General features: G+C 38.4%; 1 protein-coding gene across 1 annotated transcript in view; it reads left to right on the forward strand.

The window, feature by feature from the left end:
* The window catches only part of ARID1B (AT-rich interaction domain 1B), a 378,023-nt gene extending 365,412 nt beyond the window's left edge, over positions 1-12,611 (forward strand). The window contains exons 19-23 of the mRNA XM_029285097.1: positions 3,846-3,962; positions 5,891-5,987; positions 6,810-7,602; positions 9,489-9,619; positions 10,669-12,611. Of these exons, the coding sequence (XP_029140930.1) occupies positions 3,846-3,962; positions 5,891-5,987; positions 6,810-7,602; positions 9,489-9,619; positions 10,669-12,396 (2,866 nt within the window). The 3' untranslated portion in view covers positions 12,397-12,611. The remainder of the gene's footprint in view (positions 1-3,845; positions 3,963-5,890; positions 5,988-6,809; positions 7,603-9,488; positions 9,620-10,668) is intronic.
* The last annotated feature ends 8,739 nt before the right edge of the window (positions 12,612-21,350 follow it).

Raw genomic sequence — 21,350 nt, forward strand, 5'->3', positions numbered from 1 at the left:
CGGCCAGGAAGTCCCTTTCCCTGGCTGGCCCCGTCCGAGGTACACGTGGTCGGGGAACCGCACGGGGAAGCCTGGAATCCCCGCTGGGAGCAGCCTGCCAGAGCCTCTGCTGAGCAGGCCAGCCTTCCCGCAAGCCACGGCCCTGAGAGAGAGCAGCCCCTGCGATCTCCAGCTGCGGGACCATTGGCCCAGCTGGCTGAGAAGGCGCACCGGAGTCCCGGCTGCTTTGTCAGCGAAGAATGTGAGTTGAGCAGAAGATGGGGGGGAGAAAGGGAGGGAGAGGAAAGAGAGAGGGAGAGGGGAAAGAGAAAAATAGAGAGAAAGAGAGAGGAAGCGCAAGTGCCTCTCTCTCCCTCTCTCTTTCTCTCCTCACCTGGAGAAAGAAGGGGGAGGGAGGGAGAGGAAAGAGAGAGGGAGAGGGGAAAGAGAAAAAGATAGAGAGAGGAAAGAGAGAGAGAGAGAGGAAGCGCAAGTGCCTCTCCCTCTCTCTCCTCACCTGGAGAAAGAAAGGGGAGGGAGGGAGAGGAAAGAGAGAGGGAGAGGGGAAAGAGAAAAAGATAGAGGAAAGAGAGAGAGAGAGGAAGCGCAAGTGCCTCTCTCTCCCTCTCTCTCTCCTCACCTGGAGAAAGAAGGGGGAGGGAGGGAGAGGAAAGAGAGAGGGAGAGGGGAAAGAGAAAAAGATAGAGAGAGAGAGGAAAGAGAGAGAGGAAGCGCAAGTGCCTCTCTCTCCCTCTCTCTCCTCACCTGGAGAAAGAAGGGGGGAGGGAGGGAGAGGAAAGAGAGGGAGAGGGGAAAGAGAGAGGAAAGAGAGAGAGAGGAAGCACAAGTGCCTTTCTCTCCCTCTCTCTTTCTCTCTTCTCACCTGGAGAAAGAAGGGGAGGAAGGGAGAGGAAAGAGAGAGGGAGAGGAGAAAGAGAGAAAGAGAGGAAAGAGAGAGGAAGCGCAAGTGCCTCTCTCTCCCTCTCTCTCTCTCCTCACCTGGAGAAAGGGGGGAGGGAGGGAGAGGAAAGAGAGGGAGAGGGGAAAGAGAAAAAGAGAGAGAGAGAGAGGAAAGAGAGAGAGAGAGGAAGCGCAAGTGCCTCTCTCTCCCTCTCTCTCCTCACCTGGAGAAAGGGGGGAGGGAGGGAGAGGAAAGAGAGAGGGAAAGGGGAAAGAAAAAAAGATAGAGAGAGGAAAGAGAGAGAGGAAGCGCAAGTGTCTCTCTCCCCCTCTCTTTCTCCTCACCTGGAGAAAGAAGGGGGAAGGGAGGGAGAGGAAAGATTTGACCACCCACCCAGTCTGCTCTATAAAGGCACAGTGAAAACACAGCCAGCACTCCCCCTGAAAATTTCTCATTTTCACTCATTTCAAGCTAGCAGTTGTGGTTCTACGTAGCTTGACTACCCTGTGATATATANCCCTCACATCCACAAAATTATTAACTTTATTCTGGGGGAGAGAAATGAAAGTTTATATAAATTCATTTCACATTTTAAGAGGTCTGCAGTATTGCAAAGTTGTGATTGAGAGGTTATGTTGGGGGAGGGGGGCGATGACAACTTCCTCATTGGCTCAAGGGGGCGATTCGTTCAAAAAGGTTAAGAACCACTGATTTAATACATCCCAGCCTCAATAAAGTCAAACTTTGTTGATTAATTGGAGCAGGGTGAGGATGCATATATATGTCCTTCCCAATATAAATATCACCCTTTCTTGTAGCAGTACTTCCATTTGGAAGCATATCCTCATTCACATTGTGACCCAACACAGATAACTTATATGTGGTGGGAATCAATATTCTCTGGTATGCAGACAAGCAATACACTCACCAATGTAGAAGGACAAAACTTGATACCTCTGAGAGGTAACGGAGATACATTCCTTCCCATCCCTACCCACACCCAATTCAAAGATAAGCTAGTGGGAGAGCTTAGTTCTGTGCTCACATCATAAGACCATAAAAAAGTCAAGGTTTCCCCTACCCAGTCATGTCTGACACTAAGGGGGCAGGACTCATCTCTGTTGCCTAGCCGAGGAAGCCAGTGTTGCCCAAAGACACTGCCAAGACACTGCACTTGCATGCTTTTGAACTGTACTTGAGTCTTCCGGTTGACAAGCCCAGTGCCTCAACTGCTAGGCCACCACACACTCCTAGTCATAAAACCAAAGCAAGAGAGAGGTTGCTAATTGGCTGGAATTCAGTAGAGGGGAGATCCTTCTTTGGAAAAGCAAATTGTCCCCCTTAAAATAGGGGAGGGGGTGGCGAACAATGGCTGTAGAAGCATGATAAAATACACAAAGTAGCAAAACCTTTTTTTTTGTTCTCTTCAAAATAATACCATTTACAGTAACATTCAACCTGCATGAAAATTAGTGCTATACTAGTAAATGTAAACTTCTTGCCATGTTTCAGTATTCTGAAAAAAAAACATCCATGCAGAATGTGTCTTTTTTTCTGCAGCCTGGCAATGTGAACTTTCTGGTTTAGCATTATTTATCTGCCAGAAAAGCAGCAATATATTGTAATTTTGGCTCATTTGTTGAAGTACCTCCTTCTTTATGGATAACTTTTGAAAACTGCTACTAAGAAAATTGACAGCAAGAAAAAGACAATTGCAGATGTATATTAAGCAATAAACTTTGCTAAAATAATAGAGAAGGCTTTATGTCATAGTACTTTCCTAAAAAGATAACGAATTCAAATCAGTTTCCATCACTGATTCTGTTTCTTTTGAAACAGAATATTAGAAATGCCAGTGGATTTTTAAACCAAAAATTGCTAAAACGAATCCATTTCAAAATGGTTTAATTCATCGTGTAAATGTAGCCTCTTAAGGATTATGATGCATTAATGTTTTTATTTTTGGGGAAAAAATAATCACATTATTTAAGAAAGAGAATGACTATAAAGAGTAAGAGCAATGATATTAAGGGAGATACCCAAGGTCCGTTGCCAAGGTGATAAAGAGTAAAGTTCATAACATTCAAAAGCAGCTTCCTAATTCAAGAAGGAAGTAACAACACAGACTTGCAAGATTGAGGTCAACATTATTAGGTAGACCAAACCAAGAAGTTAGTTCCACAGGAAAGCTAAAACTACTTTTATTGAGATTGTCTACAATAAGAGAACTTTGCAAATTGATTGTTTTGTATCTCCTCCCTTTTTTTATAGTTCAGTGAATTATAGAACTGTTTGTCTGATCTGCTTCCAAACACTATCTGGACATTCTGGACTTAAAATATGTTCTACTTTTTGTCACCTTGTAATGAGGCTTGGATATCCAGTAGGGGAAATACATCACTGGAGGTGGCTGCTGGACTAACTAGCTGACCCCATCTCCTGCTTCAGCTTCCTTCTCCCCCTCCACTCATCTTTTTAATTTCATATTGTTGCACTTCCATTGTTTATTTTTATTGTTTTATTCCTTTACTATTGTTATTTTTTATCATTTTAATTGTGTTTCATTTCTGTAAATAAGGTACTCTGGGTGGCTCCATGGAGAGATAGGTGGCAAATAAATTTAACAAATAAATAAAATAAATATCAAGATCATCCTCTTTACTCTCTACAATTACTTTTTAGCTATTAATTACATAGAATCCTAAGTAAGTTTCATGAATCGATATGAAACTCGCAGTTGCATAGTTCTTTATACATCAGGCAAAATTTACAAACAGCAGCGCATGAGCTAGCCTCTAAAATTTTATTCATCAAAATGTCCACAGTGGCCTATAAAACATTTTCAGTCTCAAAGAAAATGTTGGTATTGAAATTGGCTATTCCATAAGGTTTTTATTTTATTTTAATTCACCCGACTTGGAGAATAAGTGCTTTTACAGTGTGAGGTTTCCTTTGTCATTTTTAGGTCGGATCATGGGCTGGGTCCTGAAGGCAGTATGGGAGCACCTGGTCAAAGCAACATGGTGCCTTCAAACAGTGACCCAAGCATGTACTCTCCTAACTGTTATCCTGGGCAACAAAGGTGAATAATTTAATCTGTTTAAAATACCTGTGTTAACAGATAATCTTAAATCTTAAGGGCTATTGGATAGGAGGTGCAATTTGCTACACTGGATTGCTGTATTGTGTTTCATGCTCTCGGATTTTCTGCAAGACTTTGGCATAAGCTCCTTGAGAATAATGATGGTTGCATGGTTACAGTGTTTGGTAGATGGTTTTTATGCTTTACTCTGGATTTTTTTTTTTAAAGTTTGGATTCTAGAGATGGATTCATTTGGAACATGTAGAGAACTTGAGATTACAGCATGTTTACACATTATAAAACCGTTCACCATAGAATACTTTTCTCAGCCTTTTACTTTACATTCATTTGTAAAACAGTGAGGTTCTCAGATGTTTCTCTGTTGATGTCTTTTCATAGATAAATTAATTGAACATGTGCTTGAAATACCGGCTGCTGCTTCCTCTTAAACCTTAAAGTAAATTTGTTTCACACATCACTATAAAGTCATAACACGACAATTATCTCTAACCTAATTTAACTAACAAAATTTGGTTAAATTTTGCAACAAAATTTCATTTTTAATGTATGCCAATGTGCCCACAGTAAAAAAAAATGACAATAAAGGTTATCTATCTATGTAATACAATTTAAACAGCTTATATTTTTAGTGACAAAATTCTTGAATTTCAATTATTTTCACTTTAAGCAGATTTCTCCACTTGAGACCACTGGGGCAATATAGATTTTTATAGAGGTATTATAAATCAACCATATGTGTATTTAATGCAACAATGCAATAAACAAGGAAACTGCATTGCTTAGGAAATTGGGGAATTCGGTCTCTTTTCTCCCATGGTAAATGCCTTGTCTTTTGGGCATAGGTCTCAAGACTGGCACACAGACGATGTGCACAACCGAAACTCTCCATTCTCCTTTGCCCCATTGTCTGTATTTTTCTGCTGTACTTGTGACACTTCCGATCATGATATTTGTGCTGTTATCATAATATTAGTAATGTTTTATTTATTTGGATAAAATATATTTAGATGATGCTTTTCTCCAATCCCAGGTAGGTTTGAGGCTGCACCTAAACCTCCTAAGTTCGGAGTCCAATACATAATAAGCTCATTTAAATAGTTTAAAAGAGTGGCTCTTAGTTGCTTTTATTAGATATGTTTGTGATCTTAGTATTGTTACTGTTGTTTTATATATCATTATTTCTTTGTATTCCAGTTCAACTATCTATCAGATTTGTAATATTTTTTTAAAAAAAACCTAATATTAGAATGTGTATTAGGTCATGCATTACTCACTTATACATACATCATTTTTAAACTGTAACACTAGCAAAATTAGGTAATCATATGTTGTTGCCAACATTCTGAATATCAAGTATGGAATCTGCTTCTGCCAGCCAGTTGTATTTCTTCTCAGTTACTGTACCTTAGTCAGATGCTTTTGTATTAAAGCTCATTCAGACATTGCCAAGTGATATTCAAGAACGTGGAACCATAGCCTGCTAAGTCATCAGAAGAAATGTGAAACGTGTCTGCATCCAGGCCACTAGTTGTTTTGATCTGATAGTAGGCAGGTTCAATCCTGAGAACAGAGACATCACTTTTTTTAAAAAAAAAATATTGGTACATTATTACCCCATAAAACAGTAGATAAAGTTTATAAGAGAGTGATCACTGAATTACTCTGCTACATTTGTACTGAATAAGATTGAGTGGAATTAAGTGTAATCGAAAATTTAAACCACTTCATTTAAAATATACTGTACTGCATTTGGTGGAGGACATTTGAAACGAAAACCGAGGATGCTGGTGGAGATTTTCAGGCTTCATGAAGGATATAAACTGTTTTGATGGGACAAGCAGTTTCAATATTTTGAGGCACTTTAGAAATCATAAGCACTAATGTACAGCTCATGTTTTTCATTGCAGGCATGAACCATATGGACCGCAGTATCCAATGCAAGCTCCTCCTTCTGGACAGCCCCCCTATGGAGGACACCAATCAGGAATGTTTCCACAGCAGCAGGTAAACAGTTTTATAGTATTCCTTTTGGAAAATTCATTCTATAAATCTAAGCTTTTGGCGCTGGCAAAATAAAAGTACAATGATGTTTGCTCCTTACAAGAAATTTATATTTGTATCCTTTTATATGGAACATTTCTGAACAACAATTGGCTAATGTTATGAATGATGCAGAACATTCACTAAAACTATTCTGTTTTATTGACTGAGAAAATTCTAGGTTTATCTTAGGGTTTCTTAAATAAACTTTTTATCCCAAACTAGAGTACTTTTATTCATATTATACATTTATGTGGGCATGTTTTCCAATACCATAGCATTTTTTCATGTAAGAAAGAACAGATATTTTCTTTTATTCTCAGAATAATGAGTTTAAAGTTATAAAAAATATTCAGCATTCAGAATCAAACAGAAATCTAAAAACATCTTAATAAATACATTTTTATCAAACTTCCTGATCCCACTTCCAGAACTTAATATTTGGAAAAGAAATATTAAGACATTTAATTATGATGTAGTATTTACCTCAAAACAATTCCTAAAATGAAATTGGTACTTCATTTTATGCCTACGGTCATATTCATACAATGTGACACTAAAATCATTATTCATTTTAAATGTTATGTATTATTTATGGACAAACTTTCAACCACTTTATGCATATTTATTCAAATAATTAAAAGGTCACTGTACGTATTTCAAACACTAAGGAAAATAAAGATGATTATGTCTATTTAAAATATTGTAAGTATATTGTAATTATTCTACCACACCAATGCACCAATATTTTATGTTACTGTAAATATTTGGTGTCTATTTTTTCAGAACTACAAACGCCATATGGATGGTATATATGGACCTCCAGCAAAACGTCATGATGGAGATATGTTTAACATGCAATACAGCAACCAACAGCAGGAGTTGTTTAACCAGTACAGCAGTGCTTACTCTGGACCAGATAGGAGACCCATCCAGGGACAATATCCATATCCTTATAACAGAGAGAGGATCCAAGGTCCTGGACAAATGCAACAACATGGAATACCTCCACAGATGATTGCTGGCCCTATGCAGTCATCAGCTTCCAGTGAAAGCCCTCAACAAAATATATGGCCCACAAGAAATGATATGTCTTATCCATATCAGAACAGGCAAGGCCCTGGGGTCCCTGCACAGGCCCCACCTTATCCAGGGATGAATCGTACTGATGATATAATGGTACCTGACCAGAGAATAAACCATGAAAGCCAGTGGCCTTCTCATGTCAACCAGCGACAGCCTTCTTACATGTCATCCTCTGCTTCCATGCAGCCTATTACTCGACCTCCTCAGTCATCCTATCAGACGCCACCATCAATGCCAAACCACATATCTCGAGCTCCTAGCCCTGCATCTTTCCCACGTTCTCATGAAAATCGTATGTCTCCCAGTAAATCTCCTTTCCTATCCTCTATGAAGATGCCTAAAGTTATGCCCACTCTTCCAGTCTCGCAGGTCACAGGTCCTCCAACACAGCCACCACCATCTCTTAGGCGGGAAGTCACTTTTCCTCCAGGTTCGGTAGAAGCATCCCAGCCAGTTTTAAAACCAAGGCGAAAGATTACCTCAAAAGATATTGGTAAGTCTTCCTATTGTCCTTACAGACAGAGAGACTTTTTACATTAATTTTGTAGAGCTTGCATTTACTGTATATTAATTCACTTAAGAAATTAGTTTTATTAAATTGAAGCTGAGCTCAAATTTGTTTCATGGGAGGAATAATGATTTATGTATCATCAATCACTAAACTACAAATAAATACTCAATATTCAGGGAAGTATAATGGTTTCTTTTATGTTACCAAAATAAGAGCTCTTATACTAGGTACAGTCTTCCAAATCTTTTAATGTTTTGTTCCCCCTTGAAATAAGCAAGCTACCTCAATAGAGAGATGAAAGTTGATGTTGCGAGAGGTACAATACAGTATTATTTTAAGATGATATTGTTCTTATTGTGTACTTTCATAGTAGTTTATATTGTTTATAATTAGTGATTGCTTATGATCTCAGAACAAAAGTCTGCATTCACATACAGTGCATGTTATATCTAGTAACTCTTAAACAATAAAGACTGTTATTGTTTTCATTTGAAAGCTCTCTTTCAAGGAGTAAAGTTGTTGATGGAGTAGTAACTCTTGACAAAAGGAAACAGTTAAAATATATGTAAAGGCTGTGGAAGCTTGACTTGGAGCAGTATAGCAGCACTGTTACTTGGAAAATTGATCTAGGAGATATGATATTGACAAATTCTGGACATGCTGATCAGTCATCTTTTTGAAAGAGAGCAAAAATAGTCTTATTGCACTAATATATGCCCCATTTTCTAAAGTTGCTGATGAATAGTATCGTGTTGCATCTTACAGAATATGTCTCTGTAACATGCAACAAGATACTATTACAGATATGTTCGAATATCACTCAAGCTGTAAATACTATCCTTCTATTGGTAGCTTTCCTTCCCTAAAAGAAAACTCCAGGAGAATTAGTTTCCTAGCAGGTTGTTTTTTTTTGCTTTGTTTTTTTTAAATTTGGTACTTTATCAGTGTATGCTTTAAGTGAGCATTGTAAGAGTGCTAAAGCAAACTTATTTTTTTTTTCTTTAGAGGAAGAAACTAATAAACATATGGCAGTGGTGATCTGTCCTCTGTCAACCTCTTCCATTATAAAGCTGCTTTTTCTCTACACTGTCCTACTCTAAAGCAGCAGTTCTCAACCTATGGCTCGCGACCCCATTTGGGGTCGATCGACCATTTCACGGGGGTCGCCAAGCAAGGCTGTCCGCCATTTTTTTTGTCCGTCATTTTTCCCCCTTTTCCAGTGGGTGCCTTACCTCCCTTGGGCTGGGCCAGCTGGTGGTCGGCCTACTCTGTCTCTGCCGCTTGCCAGCTACGCCTCGGCCGGTGCAGGGGGCAGAACCACGCATGCGCGGCGCTCCCGGGCAGGGAAAGTCCTTGACTTACAACCGGTTGAGTAGTCCTCGACTTACGACCGGTTTAGTCCTCGACTTACAACCGGTTTAGTCCTCGACTTACGACCGGTTGGGGGTCGCGGCATTAAAAAGGTTGAGAACCACTGCTTTAAAGGATATGGATATTAACTGAGTTTTACAATATTAAAGCAGAGCATTTCATCAGAATAGACACGGTTTTCACTGTGTACCATAAAGCATGTGTGACACATCTACATATGTATTTCTAAATTAACTGAGATAAAACCTTACTGTCTCTGTTAATTTCCTAGATTTTAGAGAGGGTCATCCCTTCAGTTTCACAACAGTCTAGCTCTTTTCATACAAATATATAATAGGGCATCGGAAATTATTTGGAAATACTTTGGAACTCATGCAAGTATAGCATCTCTCTGCTCTTTAAAAAAAGCCAATTATGTCTGTCTTCGGGCTTCCGATGCTGCTGCAGATTCCTTCTTAATAAATGCTTTCTTGCTTTGTTTGTTTGTTTGTTTCCAGTGAGTCCAGAAGCCTGGCGAGTGATGATGTCTCTTAAATCAGGACTTCTTGCAGAAAGTACTTGGGCATTAGACACTATTAACATTCTTCTGTACGATGACAGTACAGTGGCTACTTTCAATCTCTCGCAGGTAGGTTGGTTATTTTTCATCTCAATGTCACCATTCCTTCTGTAAATGGAGGGGGAAGCCCATATTCCTTGTTGCTATGCTTTCCAATATCTAAGCCATCCAACTCCCCTTAGGAGTAGGGCAAGTCCTCCAAAGAGCACAGAAGACGTACAGGGTGGCTCAACAAATGGCAAATTTTCCTGTTCTCCTGTAATGTAATGTAATGGGGAGGTAAGGGTGCACGTTGTCATGCCACGGGACTGGATTTTTGCTCAACTCCATGTATTACACCAACCTGTGAATGTAAAAGCCATGAGTCTTCTTGTTCTAACTGCTAAAGTAAAGTAAGCTAAGGCAAAGAATTATACAAATAATTGTATGATTATATAATTATAGCAATAGCACTTAGACTAATATACCACTTAACAGTGCTTTACAGCACTCTCTAAGCGGTTTGCAGAGTCAGCATATTGCCCCCCAAAATCTGGGTCCTCATTTTATCGACCTCAGAAGGATGGAAGTCTGAGTCAACCTTGAGCCTTTCAGGATCGAAGGAATCGAACTCCTGGCAGTGAGCAGAGTTAGCCTGCAATACTGAATTCTAACCAGTGTGCCACCACGGCTCATTATACAAATAATTGTAGCTGCAGGATCATATGTAATGGTTTACATGCTTTAAGAGGGAAGGAAATTTCCTTGAAAACAAGACTCAATTCACTTTTACAATCATATGGACTAAATACTAAAAAGTATTCAAAAAGTATTTACTCAAAAGTAAACTTTTAAGGAATTCATATTGTTAACTTTTTTTTAATTATGGTGTACTCTGAACTCTATAATCTACAGATTATTGGTCACTTGTATTAAAAGTATTTAAAATATCTGTATTAAAAATATTTGTTTTATATGTAAATAGGAAGAAAGGACTAATCAATTCTGAATCTTGTAAAGGGAAATCTAAATTTTTTTTTTCTAAAAAAATGTATTCCTTTCTTACTTACACAATTCTATAATGGTCTAACATGTCCCTTTTACCATTTTTTCTGTTTTTCCTCCCTTTGTTTCCTCAGTTATCTGGTTTTCTTGAGCTGTTGGTGGAATATTTTAGAAAATGCCTGATTGATATTTTTGGGATCCTTATGGAATATGAAGTGGGACATCCAGGATCAAAACTGCAAGATCATAATTCATCTCTGAATGAGGATGGGCAGTCTGCAACAGAGGATGTCAGGAAAGAGGAAGAAAACGATGAATGTATTGATTACTTTTATGATTTGGAAGATGAGGAGGAAGAAGAGGAAGAAGAAGAAAATGAGAATACAGAAGAAGGAAAGAGCACTCTTGTTCCTCCACCTGGTGCCATTCTTGATCCAAGTGAGAGGCCAAAACAAGCCAGTAAGTTTGACAAGTTGCCAATAAAAATTGTAAAGAAAAACAACTTATTTGTTGTTGACCGATCTGATAGGCTGGGGCATGTTCAGGAATTCAACAGTGGGCTTCTTCATTGGCAACTTGGCGGGGGTGATACAACCGAACACATTCAGACCCACTTTGAGAGTAAGATGGAGATTCCTCCTTGCAGGCGGCCATCTCTATCAGTCTCCTCAGGTAAAAAGAAGAATGTAGAGGGCAAAGGAGAATCTGAGGAACAACAAGACAAAAGCATATCAGCCACTATTGATGATGTCTTGTCAGCTCGTCCGGGAGCATTGTCTGAAGACCCCGACTCTAACTCTCAGTCAGATAGTAGTAAATTTCCATTTGGGATCCATCAAGTGAAAAGTCATCGAAATATCAAACTGCTGGAAGATGAGCCACGAAGTCGAGATGAAACTCCTCTATGCACCATTATACACTGGCAAGATTCTTTGGCCAAACGTTGCATCTGTGTGTCAAATATTGTTCGCAGCTTATCTTTTGTGCCTGGCAATGATGTGGAAATGTCCAAACATCCAGGCTTGGTGTTAATCTTGGGAAAGTTGATTCTTCTCCATCATGAGCACCCAGAAAGAAAGCGTACACCACAGACGTATGAAAAAGAGGAAGAAGTGGACAAAGGGGTGGCCTGCAGCAAGGATGAATGGTGGTGGGACTGCCTTGAGGTTTTGAGGGATAATACATTGGTCACACTAGCCAACATTTCTGGGCAGCTAGACTTATCTGCTTATACAGAAAGCATCTGTTTGCCAATTTTGGATGGCTTACTGCACTGGATGGTGTGCCCCTCAGCAGAGGCACAAGATCCTTTTCCAACTGTGGGGCCCAACTCAATCCTTTCGCCTCAGAGACTTGTACTGGAAACCCTGTGTAAACTCAGTATCCAAGACAATAATGTGGACCTTATATTGGCCACGCCCCCATTCAGTCGTCAGGAGAAACTATATGCTACTTTGGTTAGGTACGTTGGGGACCGCAAAAATCCTGTCTGCCGAGAAATGTCAATGGCGCTCTTATCAAACCTCGCCCGAGGGGACACATTAGCAGCAAGGGCAATAGCTGTGCAGAAGGGAAGCATTGGAAACTTGATAAGCTTCCTGGAGGACGGGGTCACCATGGCCCAGTACCAGCAGAGCCAGCATAACCTTATGCACGTGCAGCCTCCGCCTCTAGAGCCACCTAGCGTGGACATGATGTGCAGGGCAGCCAAGGCCTTGTTGGCCATGGCTCGGGTGGAGGAAAACCGCTCCGAATTCCTTTTACATGAGGGCCGCTTGCTGGATATCTCAATATCAGCTGTCCTGAACTCTATGGTTGCATCTGTCATCTGTGATGTACTCTTTCAGATAGGGCAGTTATGACACAAGTGAGAAACAAGCATGTGTGAGTGGAGATTAAAGGGTCATATATAACTGGCTGGTTTCTGTACCTGTTTATCCAGTGTAGGAAGAATGGGAAAAAAAGAAGAAAAAGAAGAAGAATCTTTGCTCCTCTGCCCCATTCACTATTTACCAATTGGGAATTTCAAAACATTAATTTGAACAGTTATGGATTTAATATTTGTTGTCTATGTGTATAAGTACATCTTTTTTATTTTATTTTTTTAACCAAAGTCTGTCTCTAGTACATTCAAAGATCACGTTTCTTTTTCATAGCTATCTTTGTCAGTGTTTGTTTGTTTTTCCCATGTTTGAATCATATTTTTGGGGGAGGGGAAGCAACCCTGAATTGGGTGGGGTGTCAGAATATAGCAAAATATGATTTGATGTTGGGAGAAAGGGGCATGCCACTCTCAAATGCAAAAGTGGAGATAAAATATGCTGAGTTAATGTGCTTTTTATTTTTTAAGAACAAAAGAAATTCCAACCATCCTTAATGCCGTTGCCCAAAGCGCTGTGTGCAATAGAAGAATGATAGTGATGTAGGTGTGGCGGATGGTCAAGGAAAGGGGGTCAGTTCCTCATCTGCCCACAACATTTTCTTGGGTTCTCTGCAGGAGAACGGTTACCCTATGCTAGGAGCAAAACCAATTCTTTAAGAAAGTAAAAACAAAACTCTGAAGACGATCAACACAAATTGCTTCCTCACCAGAACTGTCAACATCAATATCTATTGTTTGACCTTCCACAATGACAGTTCATCACAATTCCTTTAAATCATTTTTTAAATATTTTTATTGCCTAAAGGCAGTGTTGTATATAGAAGTTGTACATTAAACATACCCTCATCTTTTTTTAAAAAAATAAATAAAACAAGTACAAGGATTTATTTTTTTCATGATGTGGTAACTACAAAGTGATGGTAGACTTAATTTTATTATTATTATTATTGTTATTATATTATTATTATATTATTATTATTATTTTCTTTGGGCCATAACTCCAAAAACTAAGAAAAACACCACGAGGGTAATGTACAAGTTTCTGTATGTATAAAGTCATGCTCTATTTCGGGAGAGCAATTGCTCACAACTTACTTTATAAATCAAGATGTGGAAATGGTTACGTACGGATTGATTTAAGAAAATGGTTACCAGTCTACAGAAAAAAAAAAACATATATGGGGAAAAAAAGAAAACACAACTTCAAAGATTTTTCAGTGCAAAGAATACACATTTGTATTTCAAAATAATGTAGTTTAAAAAATACAAAAAAACTTGATGTAAATTCCTCCTTTTCCTCTGGCTTAATGAATATCATTTATTCAGTATAAAATTTATATGTTCCACATGTTAAGAATAAATGTACATTAAATCTTGTTAAGCACTGTGATGGGTGTTCTTGAATAATGTTCTCATTTCTTCATGAAATCCAACTGTTTTCAGCCAGTGATGGTGAAGGTTATGTTTTTCTGCTTACCCTGGAGTTCATCTAGTGTTCAGATAATGCAGCAAAGAAAAACATTACATTTTTCTCTCATTACTTATAATAAAGAGGACCACAGAAGAAGATGAGATTGCTAATTTTCACTGTGTCTACGAAAGTTGCTGCACTCAAGGTATATGCTTGAATAAAACTGTGTAAAACTGGCAATCATAATTTGATTCAGTTAGCTTATCCTTCAGCTTTCCTGAGTTATATTTAGCATCTTAGATTTCTATTGACTTATACAAGTAATAATAATGGTTCTCAGGGCTGTGCAGTAAAAACAACAATATTAAATGTAATAATAATCGAAACAGTGACTAAACGTGGCAGAGATCTAAAAACTAGAAGAGATCAAACGGACACCACATTGGCAACAGAAGAGCTGGGAGAATTAGAGATTAGAGAGTCTTTCCCCAATGCTGAAAAAATAAGAGAAGGGTTTCCTGACAGATCTTTTCTCTAAAGGAAAATAATAATAATAATAATAATAATAATAATAATAATAATAATAATAATAATAATAATAATAATAATAATAATAATAATAATAATAGTAAAGTTGGCAGGGACCTTGGAGGTCATCTAGTCCAACTCCCTGCTCAGGCAGGAAACCCTATACAATTTCAGACAAATGGCTGTCCAGTCTCTTCTTAAAAACTTTTAAGTGTTGGCACATTCACCGCTTCTGGAGGCAGGTTGTTCCATTGGTTAATTGTTCTAACTGTCAGGAAGTTTCTCCTTAGTTCTAGGTTGTTTCTCTCCTTGATTAGTTTCCATCCGTTGCTTCTTGTCAGAATTTCTGTGGCTGAGCAGAATTGTTAAGTGAGTCGTGACTGATTTTATGATGTTCTTGCCACGGTTGTTAAGCGAGTCACTACAGTTGTTAAGTGAATCACCTGGTTGTTAAACAAATCCAGCTTCCCCCATTGATTTTGCTTGACAGAAGCCAGCTGGAAAGATCACAAATGGTGATCACGTGTCCCTCGGTTGCTGCATCTGCCATAAATACAGAACACTTGCCAAGTGCCTGAAATTTGATCACGTGACCATGGGAATGCTGTAACAGTTGTTAAATCCAATCCACTTTTTTCAGTGCTGTTGTGACTTTGAATAGTCGCGAAATGAATGGTAGTAAGTCAACGAATTACCTGTGCTCATCACACCTCAACATGAAAAAATAAATAGGATAGAATGGAACTGAGAGTAGCCTTTGAGTAGAACTATGCAGAAGAGGTGTTCTTTCAGGTATTGTGTTCTCAAGCAGTGCTAGGAAGTTTATAGCAATGCTGCAAGCATCCAGAATGTTTTAATCACAGGAGTTCATTGCTCATAACACCATAATGGCTATTGCACCTGTTTTTATGGAAGAAAATACGTTTACAGACTTTCTCTTTTGCATGTTCAATTTCAATTCTCCTCATGCAAATGAATGGGACAACTCCTGCCCCCAAGATCAGAGTGCAGGCAGATCTTTTGATGAGGTCCATCTAGCTCAAGTGTATTGTACTTCCAGTCTTGACAATCATGGGGTTCAAGTCATAAGCAGTGCTTTTCAATGCATTTTTCTCCATATTGACCCAAAAACATAAACTTCAAAGAATCTGTGGAACATGGTCAAAGATAGGGTTTCTTTCTATGCTGGTATAGTCACCCTAGAAAGGAAATACACCATAGTTCTGCTATCCATCTTTTGCTAGAGAAGAATGCTACAGGCTCTCATGTTGTGGGGAGCATGTATTGGCCTACGCAGCTCTCTGAAATGGCCTAGGACAGTGAAGGTGAACCTTCTGATCTCAGCATATCACAACTGCAGAAAATGCCTAAGTTGACTTCGATGGCCTCTCTCATGCGCAGACACACAGACACAGACACACAGACAAAAGAGAAGCAATTCATAGCCAAGAGTAATAAAGTTATTATTTAATTAATAAATACTTCATTGCGTCATTGTAAATATTTTTTTGAAATGCCTATCCGAGGCAGCTCCAGGCATGGAAACGCCAGAGAGTGCTCTTGCATGGCCTTGCAGCCTCTGAAAAGAGCAGGAAAGCATGCCCTGGTCTTGTGCTCTTTTTGGAGGGAACCTCCGTGTGCGAGCAGGCCCTCTTGCACAGCTTCCAGAGGCTTGGCGTGTCACCAGAAATAATGTGTTAGCTACATCACTGGCCTGGACTAACAGCAAGGCTTGCAGAATTGACTAGTAAGAATTGTTCCTCACTGTTCGTTCATTTCATTGGAGTATTGTATAGACACAAAGTGTTGCTGTTCTGTTTTAATTGGTAATAGGAGCTATTTGTTATAGTTTTATTGCTTTTTTTTTTTTTACTAATCTTGGGTTTTCTGGAAAATATTTTACCCCCCAACAGACATGTTCATTGTTTGGCACCATAAGATGCAAGATAGTTTCATAGGCAATTGTACCATTATTATCCAAATTCACCATTTAACTTCCTTGTGTTCCTCCTGACTCTGCAATTTTCTTCTCCCCCCTCCACCCCTCTCCCCATTATAATCTCTGCAGTGGTAACAGTCTCGTTCATGTTTTTAAACTTACACCTAACAATGTATTCAGAAATTTATGTTAAATTATAGCCTATTTGTAACTGTCCTTCATGAAATGAGGCAGATTTAGGAAGCTATAAAAACATTCTGGGGTCCTTTTCATTCTTAATTATGTTATACAACAATCTTCAGATGTCTTGGCCATGCTGGCTGGGAATTATAAAATTTGAGATTATCACATTGGGAAAGGGTGGTGCACAAAATTATGTTCAGGTTCCTAACCTGACGCTATTTTTCAGCTCAACTACAGCTACAGCCTGGCTATGATAGTGTGAATGTTTGATAAAGAAAGAAGCAACTTCATATGCTCAATGGAACAAACATGGAGCATGATCATTGACTGGATTATTTAATGCTAAACTTGTATAGATCTGTTAGAAGAAGAATTATTCTTTTTTTAAAAAACAACAACATTAAAACAAATGAAGTTTGAAAAATTTAATAGCAATAATACATTTGGAACAATCAGTATAATCTCTGGCTGATGTTTGACACAAAGGAATTTTTACTAGCGGACTTCTCGGATTGTATTCATGTAAGTTTTTATTAAGCAAATAAATATCATTTAGTATAAAGAATTCTGTGCAAAATATGCTCTATGAAGGAGGATATATTTTGGAATATTACCAACTAAAAATTGCTTGAAATTTTACTACCTGTGCCTTGGAAATAATGGCGAGAAGGTGTTTCTAGTCATTACTTTTTCTGCTGATTTAAGCAGGTATATATGATCATCTAAGTTGTATACTGTAGAGGTCAATAAAGTAATTAGAGATCAAGGTCCATTTCTAGTACATAGTATCAAGAAATTAAAACTCAGATGTCCATGTTTAAAGGAAAAGGTGATAAGAGATCCAGCATAAGAATGAACAACTTGAAAATTTCAAAAAAGATCTAAGGAGGCTTCAGCAGTGAGCTGAAACAGGTTGGATAGAATTTAACAAAATGTAAAGTTCTACATTTGGGTAGGAAAAAGGAAAGGCATGAATGTAGGATGGAGGATACCTGGTTTGCAGTAGTATGTATGGCAGAGATCTGAGTAAATATGAGCCACTTGGGGTGCAGTAATAGCAGCAGAGTTCAAAGCATGGGAAATTAATTTTAATGCTTCCATGATTATGGTTTTATCGCAATATAAGCCACTCAGACTCACTCTGGATAGTGAGATGGGTGGCATATAAGTTTAATAATTGTTTCATGCCATTCCTGAACAGACCCCACAGGTTAAAAAGGCTATGACAAATAAAAGATCTGGAAACCAAGTACTTAAAAGAAATGCTTAAAGGTTCTGGATGCATATAGTCTACAGAAAAGAGAACTGAAGGACAATATGATAATGTATAAAGGCTGCTAAAGGCTGACACATTGTTTTTGTTGCTTTGACAAGCATATTGGTAGCACTTTTTATACAGCATCTTTACAGTTTCAGGACACAGGGCAAAATAATGAATTTAAGTTACAGGAAAGTGGAATCTGACTGAATATCAGGAAGAAATGTCCTAACAGAACAATTTAACAGTGGAATCAATTCATTAGATACACCCAAATTCTTGACAACAATCTCCTTTTAGTATCAATGGCCACACTGACAACAATTTTGAACAAGCCGAACTGTGAATATGAATTGGCAGCAAAAGGGTAAAAAATTCACATTTACTCTATATAGATTATTTAAAATTATTTGGGAAAATGAAAGCTGAACTAGATTCGTTATTAACAAGCACAGAAGAATTAAGTAAAGATAAATAGTGTGCACCATAGACATAAAGGCAGGCAAAATGATTGAAGATGATGGAATAGAGCTTAACAATGAAGATTTGAAATGGTAATATCACCAGGCTACAAGTATTTGGGAATTTGGAAGCTGCCAATATATTACAGAGTCAAGACAAAATACTTTTACCAAATATATCAAATGAGTTTGGAAGAATTGAAATCAAAGTTAAATAGTGAAGAAGCATTGAAGCAATTAATGCTTGGCCAGTCCCTGATATTAAATACACAGTAGGAATAATTGACAGGAGCCAGATGGCACTTGATAACAAGGATCAAAAGATAAGAAAACTAATGATAATGCATCATGCTTTGCATTCAAAAAGTGATATTGATCAGCCAAGGGCCAAAGAGAGTAGAAGACTTCTACAGGTGAAGTCAACCGTGGAGGAAGAAAGGCATGGCTTGAATGACTACATTAATAAAAGTCAAGAAGTGAAGTCAGTCAGTCAAGGAAAGCTCTTGAAAATAACAAGGGTGAAGGTTGAACTATAGGAAAGAAATAATCGAAAACTAATTTGTTAACTGGAAGAACAAGCCAATGCATGGTCAATACTTGAATGATATGGAAGGAAAAGTTGATAAAAAAAACCCACGTGGAATTGGTTAAGGTCAGGAGTGTTACAGAAAGAAACTGAAAGTTTTATTTTAGCCCAGAAGAACAAGCTTTGCCAACTAATTACATGAAGGTGAAAATTTAACATGTAGCAAACAATAGCAAATGTTATTTTTGTAATAAAGAGGTTGAAATAATTGACCAGTTGATCAGTGGCTATAGTAAAATTCACAAAATGACTATAAGTAGCATCATGACCAAGTTGCCAGAATTATTCATTAGAAACTTTGCCAGAGGTTTGGATTTGAATGTAGTAAAAACTACTGGGATCATCAAGTTGAGAATGCTTTGAGAAATGAGTCAGTTCAGAACTTATAGGACTTTAACATTTTGTTCATAACATGCCTGATTCAGCAGTTATTGAAAAGAAGAAAGTCTGGTTCATTGATGCTGCTAGTCTGGGTGATGCTAGGGTTGAGGAAAAACAGTTGGGAAAAAAATATAAAATATCAGGACTTGCAGATTGAAGTTGAATGCTTATGGAAAAAGAGCCAAAGATGTTTTGTTTTTTTTTTCCAAAAGGCAACTTGACTTTCTTGGTGTTTTTTTGAAAACACTTTGCTTCTCATCCAAGCAGGTTCTTCAGTTCTTCAGCTTCTTGGATGAGAAGTGAAACGTCCTCAAAGAAGACACCAAGAAAGTCCAGTTGCCTTTTGGGGAAAAAAACATATTTGAGATAATCATGACCTGTCAGCCCAGACAGATTGAGAATCTCCATAGACATTTATGGGGGGAAAATCCATTTTTATACAACCAGTTGTGATTGGAATCCTCAGAGCCATACCTAAAAAACCTCCCTTAGTAGATGCAAATATTGACCTTAACAGGCCTGAACACCCTAACTTTACAAAAAAACCCCACCCCACCCTGTTTGGAACTGTCTATATTCTTAGACATTGCTTTAATAATTTTTAGGTCCTTGGTTAGCACTTAAATTATTAATTATTCCACCAGTATTAGACTGCGAATATAACTGTAGATTACCCATGCACAATAATAATATAGCTTGGCCTGGACTGATAATTAGCATACTCTTTAACACAGAGATAAAAGGGAAGATTTATTTTCCTTCCACCTGTTCTAGAAAGCTTTGGTTCCCTCTGAATCATTTTGCAGCATAATACAGGATCCTGACATTATGTAAAGCTTTTAATCCAGGAATAATTGACTGTCCCATCTTTTTAGCACTTCCTTGGCTGTCTTTAGCCAAGCACAAGCTTTTAGAAGATGAGCACATCTCTTGCTCCTGTTCCACTCACAGCAGCATTAGAATCACACCAAATTGTGTGAAGGCTATCAACCCATTTGTAGCTATAGGGTAAATTATAAGTTACACCAGCATTGGAGATAATTGTGATGCAGAGTAACATGAATAATTACTTCTTTAGTCAGTCGGTCAATGTCCTGGCTTTTCTTCAGAAGCTCAAAGTAGTCTCTCCTAATTTGTTCTTCAAACAACACCCTTGCGAGGCAGCATTTTCTTTGACATACAGAATTGTCATTTAGAATCCATGGCAAAGGATATACTTTTAACCTATTCTCCAAAGCACCTGAATGCAGGACAAGGTGCAACGGGTGGAAATTAATCAAGGAGAGAAGAACCTAGAACTAAGAAGAAATTTCCTGAGAGTTAGAACAATTAATCAAAATTAATCAGTGGAACAACCTGCCTCCAGAAGTTGTGAATACTCCAACACTGGAAGTTTTTAGGAAGAGATTGGACAACTATTTGTTTGAAATGGTATAGGGTTTCCTGTTTGAGCAGGGTGTTGGACTAGAAGACCTTCAAGGTCCCTTCCAACTCTATTCTATTCTATTCTATTCTACTTCAACTCATACCTTCCCAAGCCAAACCAACCCTTTAGGTGTTGGGTCTCGATTTTCACCGTAACTATATAGTTGTACTTTTTGACTGTAATTCTTCCAAACTAGAAAGGTGATAGCAATGAAGATTGAAGGGGACAAAGGGAGAACAGTCTGGATTGTATGCAATCTTTCCTTTTCCTCTTGGATTAGAATTCCCATACTTTCCAGACATCTTGGTCACAGCGAGGGCTTCTTCACCTTTCATTCTCATCTAGAATGTAGCCTCTCATGCAGCTGCAGATCCACATAAATTTCATCTTGCTAAAGATGAAAGATGCTTAACATGTAAAGAAAGAGCTGACTGCCATGTTTAGTGAAGCAGCTAGGTGAGTGTTGGTGAACCTATGGCACGGGTGCCAGAAGCAGCACTCAGAGCCCTCTCTGTGGGCACGCGCACCATCGCCCCAATCCTAGGCCTTCAGCTGTGTTTTATAAAACCTTTTCGCTTAGGCTTCTGCCACCATGTGCAAAAAAAAAAAGGTTCAGTCAATTTCAACTTCTCGCGGGGAAAAAAAAGATCTTGCAAAGTTGGAATTGATTGATTGAACTTTTTAGTCCCACCCAGTCTGCCGTTACCACTGCAGCCACGCCCACCCAATGGGCCACACCCACCCAATTGGCCACACCCACC

The sequence above is a fragment of the Protobothrops mucrosquamatus genome, unplaced genomic scaffold, assembly GCF_001527695.2.
Source record: "Protobothrops mucrosquamatus isolate PMUCROS unplaced genomic scaffold, P.Mucros_1.0 scaffold1274, whole genome shotgun sequence".
Taxonomy (NCBI): Eukaryota; Metazoa; Chordata; class Lepidosauria; order Squamata; family Viperidae; genus Protobothrops; species Protobothrops mucrosquamatus.